This window comes from Coturnix japonica, chromosome 2, assembly GCF_001577835.2.
Source record: "Coturnix japonica isolate 7356 chromosome 2, Coturnix japonica 2.1, whole genome shotgun sequence".
Lineage (NCBI taxonomy): Eukaryota > Metazoa > Chordata > Aves > Galliformes > Phasianidae > Coturnix > Coturnix japonica.
Genome location: NC_029517.1, coordinates 65945454 through 65959607, shown reverse-complemented (window position 1 = coordinate 65959607; position 14154 = coordinate 65945454). Strand labels below are relative to the sequence as shown.

The window sequence follows — 14154 nt, the reverse complement described above, 5'->3', positions numbered from 1 at the left end:
GTGATTTTCCCCATCTGTGTCCAACAACTAAAATTATCTAACGAGAAGGGAAGAAAAAGAGGGAGAAAAAGTAAAAAGGAAACAAACCACAAGATGTCACACTCCTGCTGAGTGGCCAAATGTTTAGAGAACTCTGAGCAAATGTGGCTCCTGAGCCTTACTACTCCAACAGATCAACCCACCTGCTTCAGTCTCTTACAGTATCAGCCATCAAAACAAAGGCAGAAGAAATCGAAGCTCAGGTCCTGTGCAAAAACAGGCATGAGGTAACCAGACCAGAAAAGGGATACGTTACCATCCATGTGTAGCTCCCAGGATTATTTCTGCACCCTAAGTTTATATTTAGAATGAGTTCAGGCAACAGAGCACTTCTCAGAGAAACATCTGAGCCCTTCAGTCTTTAAATAAACTTTCAGAGTGTCTTTCAAGTCTGAAATAGAAGATTTCTCTCAAAAATCAAAATTAGATTTTAATGTAATACTAGTTTTCTTATATAGACTGCATGCTGCTTCTTCTGGCTCCCACCTGCCCAGTTCACTTTATGAGTCCCTGTCGTGTCCAGGGAATGGAACAGGGATAACTTAGTCAATTCATGCTCACAGATACATCCAGCTGCCCTACAGAAAAGGCACTAAGTGGGTCAGTCCAGATGAATGATTTAATAAAACTAGTTGTATAGAAGGCAAGTTTGTCATAATAATACATTGGCTGGTTTATTTAAAGTAACATTTTAATTCTCGTTAAATGCAAGTGCTACGACTGCAATTCAGCCTTACCTAATGAAGCGTATTTTTTATTTTTCTTACAAAAAATAGTCTCTAGAAGTCAAATTGATTACATTCAGTTGGGCACTTTTGGTTATAAATAATCTCAAGTAACAGGTTTACTTTCGTGGCATTACAGTAGAAAATCAACCCCCTGCTCCATGATTGTTTTTAGGCCAAGGTTCTAACACAGTGCTAGAAAAACAAAGTCCCTGACTGACAACATGATGACCAGATATGGTAGCAGGGAAGTGGGAGGGGAAGGTGACAAAAAGCTCATATGTTATAGGAAATACTAATGATAAGTTGGCAATTTAGAATCATCTATGTTGGAAAAGACCTCCAAGATCATCTAGTCCAACCTGAGTCCCATTGTTTCAGCAGTCTAATGAGTTTTAGAAGGACAAGTCCAGATGTATATGTAAGCTTCATTCCTGCAACTGTCTGCCCGCAAGGGACAAGAGGCTTTTACATACAGGAAAAAGCAGGACCAGAAGCTGAACTAATCCTACACTCATTTTCCTGCTTCATAGTGCAGCTGTTGAGACAAATACCACTTTGGAAGACATAACAAGGGCTCTCAATTTCTCTCATTTAAAGAGATATGCATAAGAATATGAAAAACAGTGCATAGACAGCAGTGTCTGTTATGTTTTTTATATAGTGCGTTCAGGCAGCGGCAGTTGCAGGCTTCTTAGTCACGTATCTTCAGGTGGTGTGATGTTCACTTATGGCCCGAGTGGCTTTTCCATCATCATCAAGCCAAGTCGTCCAACCATCAGTAAACTGTTAAACAGAATATTTGTTAGAAGAAAGGAAGAAGGAAAGAAGAAACAAAAGGGAAGGATGGGGGGAAATTCTCAAAGAACACCACAGAAGAAAACATTCCAATTCATTTTGATAGGGAGAAGATTTCATTTTTCCACACAACTTACCATGTAATATTTAAAAGACTGGATCACAGAATGACCAAGGTTGGTAAAAACCTCCTCCAAGATGATCCAGACCAACTGTCTACTTACCACCCATATTTCTCACTAAACCACATCCCTCAGTGCAACATTTAAATGTTTCTTGAACAATATATGCAATATATTCTTGAGATATATATGTTCTTGAACTATATGCAATATAATCAGTGTGTAAGTTAAATAAAACACTTATTCAAAAAATACAGACAATAACACAAGATGTGAGTACCTGGCACCAGCAACGATCCCAGTCATTGGTTTCCTGGTGTTGTAATATCTCATCCCCATGATAGCAGACAAGGTTCCAGATGCCACTGATAAAAGAGAAGCCCAGTCAGAATGGTTGCAGGGAAGTAGGTCTGAAGAGCCAGCACAGCACTACAATGCTGCTATGCACCTACCAGTCCCAACAGGTCTATATGTCTCGCCTCCTTTCAAAAGCAACTATTCTACCTCAGCTGCAAATCACAGGAGGATGCAGAAAATAAAATCATGGACTGATCATAGAATGGTTTGGGTTGGAAGGGGCCTCTAAGAACATCCAGTTCCAGCCCCCTGCTATAGGCAGGGACACCTTCCACCAGACCAGGTTGTTCAAAGCCCCATCCAGCCTGGCCTTGAATGCTTCAAGGGAAAGAAGCATTCACAACCTCTCTGGGCAACCTGTTCCAGTGTCTCACACCCTCACACCCTCTGTGTCCAAAAATCAGGAAGTACAGAGGCAACTTATCTCTCTCACTACACTGACTAAAAACTGGTGCAGGAGATGCATGGCCATTCCTACTACACACCACAAACAGAAGCTGTGCTTCATGTAGAGCCATGTGTTGCACCTCATTTTCTACTCACCACACAGTCCTCTTTAGTGTTTGCCAGGGATCGCACAAAACCCTTCAGCACACTGCATGACCTGCTGTTTGTAAGCAGCCTTAAATCCCTCTAACACCAGAATGCTAATAATGCTTTGATGTGGTTGCAGAGCTGTAAGAGGTCAGCCTAGAGCACACAGGTGTGACCAGCTCCTCACCAGCACTGGCCTGACTAGTTACTGAAGCCCTGAAGCAACAGAAGCTCTCTTAGGTTCACCTGATCTCTTCCAGTATTTCCCAACACCTTCCACTACTGTTTTATGTTGTTTTGCTTCCCTTAAAAGGTCTGCTGCAAGCTAAGCCCACAGCTTCTTGTCCCATCTATTGTAAGCAACAGAAGTGGGACAAGCAATAGAGAACAGCTCATTCCCTCCTTTATTTTGTAGATTTCACACTCCCTTCCACAGTGTACATTTTCTTATGCTCACAACGCTCCTTTGCAGCTGGTTTTCCACACGAGCCCCCTGTGCCTGAATTAATTTAACACAGTGCCTCACCTGGCAGTGGGGATACACAGCTGTCACCCAGCGTAGCCACAAGAGACAACACAATAAGGAGCTGGTGGTGTTCTGGCACAAATACTTCCCTACTATGAGCAGGCAGCCCTCGTATACAGTGCTTGTATACATAAAGGGACACAAGTCAGTTGGAACAGGCTACACTAACCGGCACTGCTCGAACTGCCTACAGTCAGGCTTAATACTTAAGGCACCAAGCACTTACCAAGGGAAAGCCATATGTTTTTCGGGTCTTTGGACTGCTGGTACGCACCCAGTCCTGCCAGGCCACCAAAGAAAAGGCCGGCAGAAAGGGACGGGACGCTGCCTTCAAGAAAGAAAGCAAGAAACATCACAGCTCGTATTTAGTTTTCAACTAATAAGATACTTCGCAGCCCTGCCTCCGCTCAAGCAGGCAGCCAGCCCCTTTAAAGGGCAGAACCCCACACTCCAAACCCGACCCTTCCCCAGCACAAACAGCGGTCCTACCTGCCTTGACGTAGCCCATGATGCCCCCGTAGGCCAAAAGCGCCGCATACCCGAAGCCGACCCAGTCGTACTCCATCTGCGGTGCCCCTCCGCCGGCGGCTGGTAGTTGTAATGGTAAAGGGGCCGTTGGCCACCGGCCCGCACTGACCTTGTCGCCGCGCTTCCCGGCGTGCTGCGGGGCGGAGCGGCGCCTCACGGAGTTCCGGCCTCGGGCGGTGCTACCGGCCGAGTCTGTTAGGGCCGCTGATCTGGGTGTATTTCATGGGCTTGGCTGCCCGCAAGTTCTATTTTTCCCCCTCTCACCTCCCTGTTGTTAAAGTGAGGAAGCTGCTGAGGCAGGCGGTATGCCCCAAAGAACAGTCGCACAATGAGAACTAAAGGGTTTATTTGCTGAACAACAGTAACGCCGTTAAAGGACGCTTGAAGTTAACAGTGGTTTAATGAAGGTGGTAGTTAACTTGATGCTCAGTGACTGACCCCTCTGCAACTTTCCTAGTATGCTGAAGGGTTAAATAGACTTAGGGAGGAGAATCAGATCAGCTATTTGACAGCCTCCCTCTAGCGGCTGTAAACGGGAAAGAAATACAGGCCTCAATGTTAAGTCTGTGTTAACCACTCAAAAAGAAGTAAACTTGGAAAAAAAGCCCAATCCGTATCAAAACATGACACTGGCAGGCCAAAAGTCTGCGTGGCAGTCAGTTTCCAGCTCTATTAGTTGGCCAAGTAAAACAAATAAGTAAGCCCTTATCTTTCATGAAAAGCTCCTGTGCCTGAAAGCCTATCAGTTCTATTCACAACTATTCACATAGCAAAGAAGTGCTGTGTTCTCCTACAAACCTGGAACCAACAGATGTTTAAAGAACAGTTAAAACCCAGGCAGCATAACATCTTCCTTCTATTTCCATTAATTCCCTGGTGCACTTAATTCCTCTATCTTTGACTAAGCAGCAGCTGCATGTATGGCCACCAATTGTGTTCCTGTTTTTAATGTCTGGCTCACTGTGACTTGTTACCTTTCTACTTACCTGAGCTGCACCTATCTCACATCCTAAAGAAACCTGCTGGATAAATGTGTGCTTCCAGCAAAGCAGAACTTCGATTTTTGCTGTAATTCTGACCACTTTTGTTGATGCATCCTGGATTTTCACTAGCTAGAAATACCAGTTTGGTTCCACTTCAACTTCACTCTGTGCCAAGGTCCTCTTTCGATGTCTCAGCTCCAGGCACTCCACAATCAGCGGGTATGTTCTGAGCTCAAACTTATTTGCAAACATACAGGTGGAGTTGAAAAGCCACTTGAGGTCACCTGTTCCATATACACAAATTCCTCTGACATAATGGCCTGCCAAATTAAAAAGAGACAGATAAGAAATGTCAGAACCTGGATTTCTTTCTACAGGCATGCTTAAGGATCCAGAACTTTCTTTGGACAAGTTTTATCTGCAAAACCACTACAAATCTACACCACAGCCTAAAAGGTGTCTGCACACAGTGTGAATAAGTACAAACAACAGAAAGACATAAAGGAAGTTACTTATGAGTAAATAATAAGCATAATTTCTGAGTTTTATGTGGCTACTGTTATCCACTACCTAAGGACAAAGGAAGATCCTTGCAATGTCTTATCTCTGATAAACTGCTGCTTAAGGACTGACTTGCATTACATAGGGCTACTGGAAAAAGTCAAGTTTTTCCACTAGATGAATAAGAAGAACTGAGGAAGAATATACACATTACCATGACAACCTCCATTAATGTCTTCCTTGTCAATCCACTTCACTGCTTTCAGGACACCTTCCCATGACGCATTGGGCATGGACCCAGGGACACCTGCAATTAGGTAACAGAAAATAACACTGTCTCTCTTATGAACATCTGTATGTATGATATTATGTCTCCTCTCGAGGACCTTTCTCCATGCAACTGGGATAAAATGCACAGCTGCATGCATCAGCCAACACCTGGCTTCTAAGTTTGTTATAAGTCAAGGGAAATTCATTACCATCAACTCCAGGTTGTAACAAACAGATCACTGCCATGAGATGAAGCACTGGCTTTTGAATGCAAGAGGTAGTTGGATACTTATAGCTAGAAAACCTCTACACCTGATCTGCATTGCAATATTGTATTCAGGTCAGTAATGGAAGATTCCCAATGCACAAACCACTTTGCTAAGAAAAGCTAGAAAAGCACCAGCTTCTCACTGCAATAAGAACTCTTGCCCATAAATTACTGACCTGGTTGGAAAAAAAGACGAACATATTTTAGTCTACACTGCCCAGCAAGTAATCACCATAGCATCACACCTGGGTTATCAAATGGCAAAAGAGACAACATTTGGGGAGCCAAAAGTACAACAGCAGGTACAAAAATCACAGATGTTGCTTTTGCATTCTCCCAACGAAGCTGAAAACAGAGATGTAACACAATGGAAAGCACAGCAATGACAACAAGATCCCTGCAGTAAGGGAGAGCTTGTTTAAATGCAGCAGCCACAAAAATAAAGGAAAGAAACAGCTTACTTCCAAAAGGCCTCAGGTAAGCAGAGACCTTCAGCAAGTCACCCCTATTTCCACTGCCAACCCATAAATGAGGTCTGGGAGGGGATGGATCCTGGCTCCACCCCTTCCAATTACTCAGGTGCATTGCTTGTGTTGCTTGCACTTGAGCTCCCCTGGGTTGGCCCAGCTTTCCTACCAGGTGCTCAATCACTGGTTCAAGCCATGACTTATCATTTCTGCTACAAGAGGAAAAGAGTAATTTGCTCAAGTGCAAGGAGTTTAGTGTTACTATTGAGGAGTACTTGCAATTCAAGAGCTTTAACAAGTGCAGTAGAAGTAACAGCAATGACTAGTAGCACTGATCAGGGAGAAGAGGATTTACATCACCCTTGCTGCTCCCCACGCACCATGAGGCAGTTGCAACCTGCAGCTCCCTCCCCTGGGGGCCTTTTGGGTAGCAGCAATATTATTATAATTCCCACAGATTAATAACCTCTGGTTATCTATTAACTGCAATTTATCTAACAGTAACTAAAGCAACAGTTAAACTGCTTTAACAGATGGACTGTTTTGAGTACTTTCCTTTCGGTTTTTTAATGGGGATATTCAAAGACTTTTATTCTTACGTCCTCCTGTTTTCCTTTTTAAGGAAGCAATTATCTGAATGGCATGGAGGGAACCATGAAGCTTTCTATGGAATCATCTATATGACTTTTGCATTATTAGCCATCATTTATACTGACTGTATAATGCAGCAGTAAACAGAGATACCTGCCAGCAGTAAGCAGAGCATCACAATCATCTCGTTTCTCCTCCATTGCGTACCAGGCTATTATCAAATGAAACAAAACAGAATAGCATGCCAAAGTGAGATTTTTGTCCCGGGGAAATCTCAGAGCATGTTATTCTTTTGCAGAAAGCATTCACGTAGAGACAACGCTTCATAAAAGACAACAAGAGGCAGCGATGGCAGGGGATACGCTCTTCAAACGGCCTGGGACACGCGTTGTCATTCCATATTAGAAACCTGTTCACAAGAGCTGGCAGTAAGCGTGGTGTGATGATAAAGCTTGGAAAATGCTGACGCTGTGGGAAAGCAGAAAGATGAGTGACAAAACAGGAACAACCTCGGGACATCCACAAAAACAACGGGAGGCACTGCCTTCTAGGAATACAAAATGACTGACTTCACATTATTCGCCAGCTCTCAAATTAAGTAAACTAGGCATTTTTGTAAGTTAATTAAAGAGTAAGGAATAACGTAGCTCAGCACTTAAAAATTGGTTCTTTGTCAAATCTTTACCAATTGATTTCATATTCAGAAGTTGTTTTCGGGATCTTTTTTATAGAACAGTTTGTCTGAAGAGTTATGCTGGCGATAATCATTAATATAAACTCAGGTGTGAGCTCCTCACTCTACTTTTATTCAGCTCTCTCCTCAGGCGGCTTGGATCACCCATATATGTGACAGGAATCTGAAAGCACCTACAGCAAAATAAGTGAATTTGGAGTACGCACCAAGGGAAGAAATGAAAGTAAAGGTGCTGGAGGTGCTGACCCGGTTTTCCAGTCAGTTGTGGCTGAATTCACAACCCACCAGTGCATTCTGATGGCTGCAAAACACCACTTGGGAAGCAAAGCCCACTCCTCCCTGCCAAGCAGCATCTCAAAGCACTGTGCTGAGCACACTTCTCTCACAGACACAGGACTGGAGTCAGGGAAAACATGCTCTGGTTTCAAACATTGACCTCAAGCACAGGACACAACAAAATATGCTTCTCAGCTAAGATTCTCCTTTTCTCTCTCTCTTTTTTGTTTGTTTGTTTTTCTTTGTGCCATTCAAATCCCAATACGTGTTGATTTGTACACGCTGGCTCTAAGAAGGAGTCCACTTCCTTTCCTTCTTGCACCACTACCAAGTATAATCAAGAAAGACATCCATATGTTACACAAATTGAGCCACTGCTTTTGCATTTCTGCAGTGCACACATAAACTCATATTCAGATGGAAATGCCACAGGATGAAAGGCTGCCTGATTTACCCTGAAATTCCAAGTCCTCTACCTGTAGTTCCAGGATCTAACCAATGTGTCAAAGTCAAGCTAGTAGTCAGTCTTCAATAGCGATTTGTGCTTCCTCATTTGCAGCTCTCTTTACAGAAGGAGATGAGCTTACACACTTCTGCACCATCAACTGATCCAAGCTTTTCTCTTGTGCTTTATAGGCTGATGCACAGAAAATCCTTCTGTACCCTCACCCAGCATATCAGGCTGATTAAGACACACTTCATAAATCCATTCAAAACAGTGAAACAGTGTACAAATCACCTTGGGTGATTCTGTAAAATTTTGAGGATGATAGTAATTTCTGCTGGACTTTGAGGCCAGGTATTTATGTTTGGGAAACACTCTAGGCTTGAAGCAAGATATGCACACCCTTTCTTCCATAAGCAAAAGTGTGCAGTACCTGTACTGTAAGTTGGATCTGAAAATTCACAAATCCCTACAGTGGCTTTTGCAGCATATGGAAATGGATGCCATTCCAAATGGAAATTTAATGCCATTGGTCTGTTTTAGTGAGATTAATATCAAAACCACCCCAGGGTTCTGGATGCCTAGACAGGACCCCACAGCCTACCTGGGATCCTGTTGAGCATCACCCAGAAGTGCTCATCGGGGCTGTAGGTGTCCTCAGACCACGCCAGCAAGTCGATGGCATGCGGGTCCTGCAGCACAAACTCTACAAAGGTCTGAGTGATCGCAATGTACGCGGAACCAAAGTAGAGAGTCAGGTTATGAGGTGGAGGAGCCTTGAGCACCTGGGGGGTGACCAGCTCACTGATGCTGGAGGGGATCTGTCTTTGTAGTGCCAATCTAGGTTCTAGAACTGTAAACCAGGTAGGCAAGGGTGGGATGTAACATAAACTCAAGATTGTTGAGCTTAAAAGCAGACCTCAGAGCTCTTTGAGAAGGAAATTAAACTCGGGAACAGAAGGATATTGAGACCTGCTTCATTGAAGGCAGCGGACTGAATTGAGGCGCTGCATGCTGTCTGCTCAAGCAGTTGGGCTGCTGGCTATCATAAAACAGTTAAGCTGCACCTCTTGCTGAAATTCATCTGATGAATAATAAGGAAACATTCTCCATTCCAGTAACTGTAGCTTCATTTGACAGTATGTTTTGATGCAGTTTTTTTTCTGAGCTTTTACTTACTCATAAAATAGTTTTGGCAACTTGTCAGGGTCATGGTCTTGCCTTAGAGAAGCTGAGCTCTCAGCCTAAGGGCTGCTCAGGTCATGCCCTCTTTACCAGCACCCATGAGGGCATGGCTCTAGTGTCTTCCAGTTCTGCTGCCCAGGCATGCAGCTGGCTGCAGGGTTTGTCTCTCAACACATGCAGCACAACTTTCATTGTGGTCAGATGAGTTTGTGTTTAGATGGAAATACTTCCTTGAAGTGCTGTAATCTGCTTCTGCTTTTCAAGGAGCAGACTGTTGAACCCTGTTACACCAGTGTGTGATAGATGCAAGGACACTGGGGAGTCAGGCAAAGAAGTGCAGGTCCATTTATTAGCTGTGGCTTTTCAGAAAGCCTTCTTGGTCATGGCCTTCCTTACTCGGTCATCACTAAGTAGTGCAAAGCAAAAGATTGGCTGTGAAGCAGTTTGGCCTCAATAGGAGAAAATTTGCACAAGTGTTAAGCAACACTTAAATTCCAGTGGCTAAAGACTGCATCTGGACTTAACCATGTTTTAATCATATGTTTTGTGATAAACTGCAAGTCCTGAATGGAAGATACAGGACAAGAATATTTTTTTCTGGAAATTCTGCCATAAGGCAGGTGTATTTGCTGCCATTACGTTGCAACATCTTCCTTAAGTAGATCTTGCAACAGACAATGGTTTTGATTATGAGATTGCAACAGCTTTGTGGGCATAAGACTCAATATCAGTTACAGGAAAATCCCCTTTTTTATACTTCATTTCTACAAGAAGTGTTTGCTCAAACGGGAAACCTCATTAAAAGAGTGGAAAATACAAACAAAAGAACAAGTGTTAGCTATATGAGTAATGCTGCAAGCATAGATACAAAATATTTCCTTCTAGAGAATATCACTTATTCAACTAGCGTCACTGACTGGAATCATACAAAAAGCTTCTGCCTTTCTGTCTACATCTGTCTTTTGAAAGGTGGGCATTAATGTAAAGAAAAGAAACAATTCTGGGAGGCAAAACTCAACCGCAGTGGCGTGTTAGTATGATGCATGCTCTGCTAAGAAGGTCATGGCGAGAATCTCTCTATAAACAGTGGAGGAACTGAGAGGTAACAAAGTAGTTTGAGGTGATTAAGTTGCTGTAGTAAGAAGCTCAGTGCGGGATAAATTATATATGGGGAGAGGGATGGGCACAACAACAAACAAACCATAACAGCATAGTAGGTCTGTTTGTTGAAACTTCTATTTATCTGCAACAGTAATTCCAGAACCAAGTGAGAGCTGGTGGCTCTCAAGGAACATCTTGTTCACATCCTTTGGTTGTAAGGATGAGACAAGAATAATACCAGAAAATGCTGGGTAACAATGCTAACACATTAATCAACCACATTAAGCAGTTCGTATGTTTTGTGTGTATGTCTTCTTGTGTAAAGCTGAAGAGAAGTGAAAGAGGAGAGGAAATTTCCTCTTTTGGGGGCGATAAACATTTAGAGCTTACCCTTAATAAAGAAACAGCACCTTAAGATGCTATTATTTAGATGTTTTTGGAATCTCTTGGACCTCTATGTATTAGCAGTGTGGAATTCCCACTTGCACCTGGGAAGCTGAAGTCACCCACGAGGTTAAGGGTGGTTGATCTAGAGCTATATCTCAGGTCCTTAAAGAATACATCATCAGTGTCATCATCCCAGGCTGGTGGCCTGTAGCAGGGGAACAGTGATATCCGCTTTATTTGCTCAGAGGCACCCAACCATGCAATTGCCAGCCAGGAGCTCAGTAAAGCCCATCCCCTCCCTCACACACAACCACTCCCAGCATCGCCTACCCTGCCTGTCCCTGATGAAGGGCTCAGTGCTGTCTATCACAACACACCAGTTCCAGGGCTCTGCCCGCCAGGTTTTGCTTATGCCAGTGATATCATAGCTCTGGAACTGAGACAAGGCTTTGGCTCCTCTTCCTTGTTCCTCATGCTGTGTACATTGGTGTGGAAACATCTCAAATTTTCTTCCTTGTACTCAGCACTTGAAGAGCAGACTGAAGGATCTCACTAGCATGCAGTCCCTCAAATTTTGGCATGCCATCCCATAGCTTATCACTGGCAAGCCTGGTTTTATCCCTTTCCCCCTTCAAATCTAGTTTAAAGCTCTATCAATCAGCCCTGATAATTCTTGTGTTCTGATGGCAGGACTCCGGAGGTGATGTTCTTCCCCCTGTAGGCTTTCAGGTGCTGGATGATCTCCCTGTTGGTCTTCAAGGGGAAGTCTTGCCCGCAGGTTTTGAGCAGGTAGTGCCAGGGCACAGCCGTAGACCACCCGCTCGGTGCAGGAGGTGAGGAAGGCATTGGGGAAGCAGCCCACCAGGCGCCTCACAGCTCTCTGCAAAGCAGCCAGCGCCTTGCCATCCACGTGGATGCAGTAGACATTTTGGGGCATGTAGACTGCCCTGAAGAGCCGCTCAAAGGTCTCAAACTCCTTGTGCAGAGTAATGATGTAGGCCAGGGGGTAGGACGCCTCCTCTGCTGACAGCACCCCAGTGATATAATGATTCTGTGTGATGTACTCAGTGCAATTGTGTTTTCCCAAGGATGTTTTCCAAGCATTTTCCTTCAGAAAGGACTAATCTTCAATGAGTGCTTTACAGTCTTCTACTAAACTTGAACTCACTGAGAACCTGAGCCTCCTGAGAGACTTTTGTGCATGTATATTAATGGCATAGAAAACAAATAGAAGGGAAACACTGAGAATCAAGACAGCAGAGAAGCAATATCTGAGTACACTCACGGCTGCTTGGGAAAAAATGTCTCATGTGAAACCCTACAAGGAGGTCAGATCAGACACACCAAACAGCTCATTTCACTGTCTGTTCTTGGTTCTTGCTGGAGAATGCATGCATCAGGTCAATGCATAGTATCCAGACAATGTCTTGATTTTGATACAGATCTGTAGTCATCGTTGATGTGGGAGCACCATAAGTGGAGAACGTGTTGTTGACAGAAGTTCCTCCACAGCACCCTAAAGATTAAACAGATGTATCATGTAATTACTGACTTGTCAAAGGACATCCACCACCACATACTTTGTTATCTCTGAACACAATTTGTGGCTATGCTCTTAATTTCTCCCTCTTGAAGAATCAGACAGCCATGAAACACCTGTGTGCAAGACGACAGGAAAAAAATACCCTCATATTTACCTCTTCTATAACTGATTTCTTTTCCATTTATTAAAACATTTTTTTTCTGTCCTATCCAAGTTTCATCAATCATTGCTGCTTAAGAATTGTGAAAGGTCTGGCGTGGGTTGTTTTCGACCTTGGCATATTTTGAATGCAAAAAGAACAGAGGTAGTAGGCAGAAGAGATCAACTTTACTATGCTTTTCAACAGAAGCTATGTAGGAGGAGCCTGTGCTGGTAGAACTAAATCTGTCTGCAGTGCAGCTTCTTTTTATTGTCCCCTGGACCTTCATTGTCGCAATTCTCATTGCAGCATTAGAGAACATTTTAGTACAGTTCACACAGTGGAAACACACTCAACAGTAAGATTAGCTATTGAAATGACTGCCCTGGGGATGAATGGGAACAGACCTTTCCAGTCAGCAAGGGTTTTTATCCTAGGAATATAGTTAGCACTTAGTAAACTGCTTCTGGCTTAATCAATATAGGTAATTGGTTTCAGCTAATTTGCTAGCGAATTAAAAAGCGAGTTGCACGGGCTTTGCACATCATGGTTGCAAATTCCTATTTGGCCCAGGTTAATAGTGACAAACATTACATATTATTTATCTGTTTGGGGTTACTTGGAGTTTTCTATTCTGTTGTTAGGACAGGAATGTCTGTATAATGACATTCATCTTCACATCCCTCATGCACAAAGCTGGCAGACTGAATCAGCACCACTGTTAAAAATCAAGAGAGGCTACTGCAAGCAAGCAATCCTCACTGTGTTGGGGTTTTTTTTGGTTCAGAATTGTAGGTAACCACATCTTCTGCATGTAAATGTGCTCCCCATCCTTAGCTCCTTGCATCAGAATGAAACTGCCTCAGTCTTGTGCTGCTCTTAAGAGCCATGCAAGGTGCACACTCTTCACAAAGCTCTTGGAACAGCTCTGCCTGGCATTGTTTTTTCTGTCCTGTGCCTTATATGCCCTGACTGAGCTAGAGGATGTGTATCCACAGTATGACACAGGAGAGGAGAAAGCAGAGTACAGCACAGGAGCAGATGGAGTTTCTGTCTGTCCTCTTCTACCCTCCCTTCTCTGCTGTTTAAGAGCAGTCCGTGGCATTCCCGTGCATGCCAGCCAGCAATAATGTGGCTGTCCAAAGAGAAGAAAACACAAACCTACCTGAAAAGGAGCTCCCAGGCAGGCGCAGGGCTGACACCGGGCAGTCACATTGCAGCAGTGATTGCAGCGAGTGGGAGGAGAGATGAAATGACACATCAAGGGAAATGCTAGCTCAGCTCACACGGTTCACTAAAACTATCAAGTAATCTAATCACACGCAGCACATGAGCACATCTGTCTGCAAACAGCAAAGGCCAGACAGCACACCGTCACATCTGATATCATCTTGCAGTGCTCCCAGGCTTCAAACACAGAGCCTCTGACGTTGCGGGAACTTCATTTTTGGCCTGAATTTACAGCAGGCTTTTCAACATAAGGGAGGCAGAAGTGTGTAAAGCTCTCTGGTCTCCAGCAGAGCACAATTCTCAACTTAGACACACAATTGCTCCAACACAGAGTGCTTTTCTGCTTCCTTTTCCAATTAATTTCCAATGGGGACCTGTACTTACCTGTGTGAAAAACCACCCCTCACCAGCTGCTCAGGAGCAGCAGAGCTCATCCTCCACCTCC

General features: G+C 43.8%; 2 protein-coding genes across 2 annotated transcripts; both read right to left on the bottom strand.

Moving 5' to 3' along the window:
- Positions 1–640: 640 nt before the first annotated feature.
- On the bottom strand, positions 641–3785 carry LOC107309649 (transmembrane protein 14C-like). The gene is made up of 4 exons (XM_015854613.2): positions 3591–3785; positions 3328–3429; positions 1965–2049; positions 641–1550 (listed from the first exon to the last, which is right to left on the bottom strand). The coding sequence occupies exons 1-4, from the start codon at positions 3664–3666 to the stop codon at positions 1493–1495; spliced, it is 321 nt and encodes a 106-aa protein (XP_015710099.1). The 5' UTR covers positions 3667–3785; the 3' UTR covers positions 641–1492.
- Positions 3786–3911: 126 nt separating this feature from the next.
- GCNT2 (glucosaminyl (N-acetyl) transferase 2 (I blood group)) lies at positions 3912–12103 on the bottom strand (the record flags this gene model as incomplete). The annotated part of the gene is given in 5 exon segments (XM_032442499.1): positions 3912–4932; positions 5328–5420; positions 8729–8998; positions 11469–11602; positions 11604–12103. Coding segments are annotated over 5 exon segments (1188 nt in total), but the record flags the coding sequence as incomplete, so codon positions are not given.
- Between the last annotated feature and the right edge of the window lie 2051 nt (positions 12104–14154).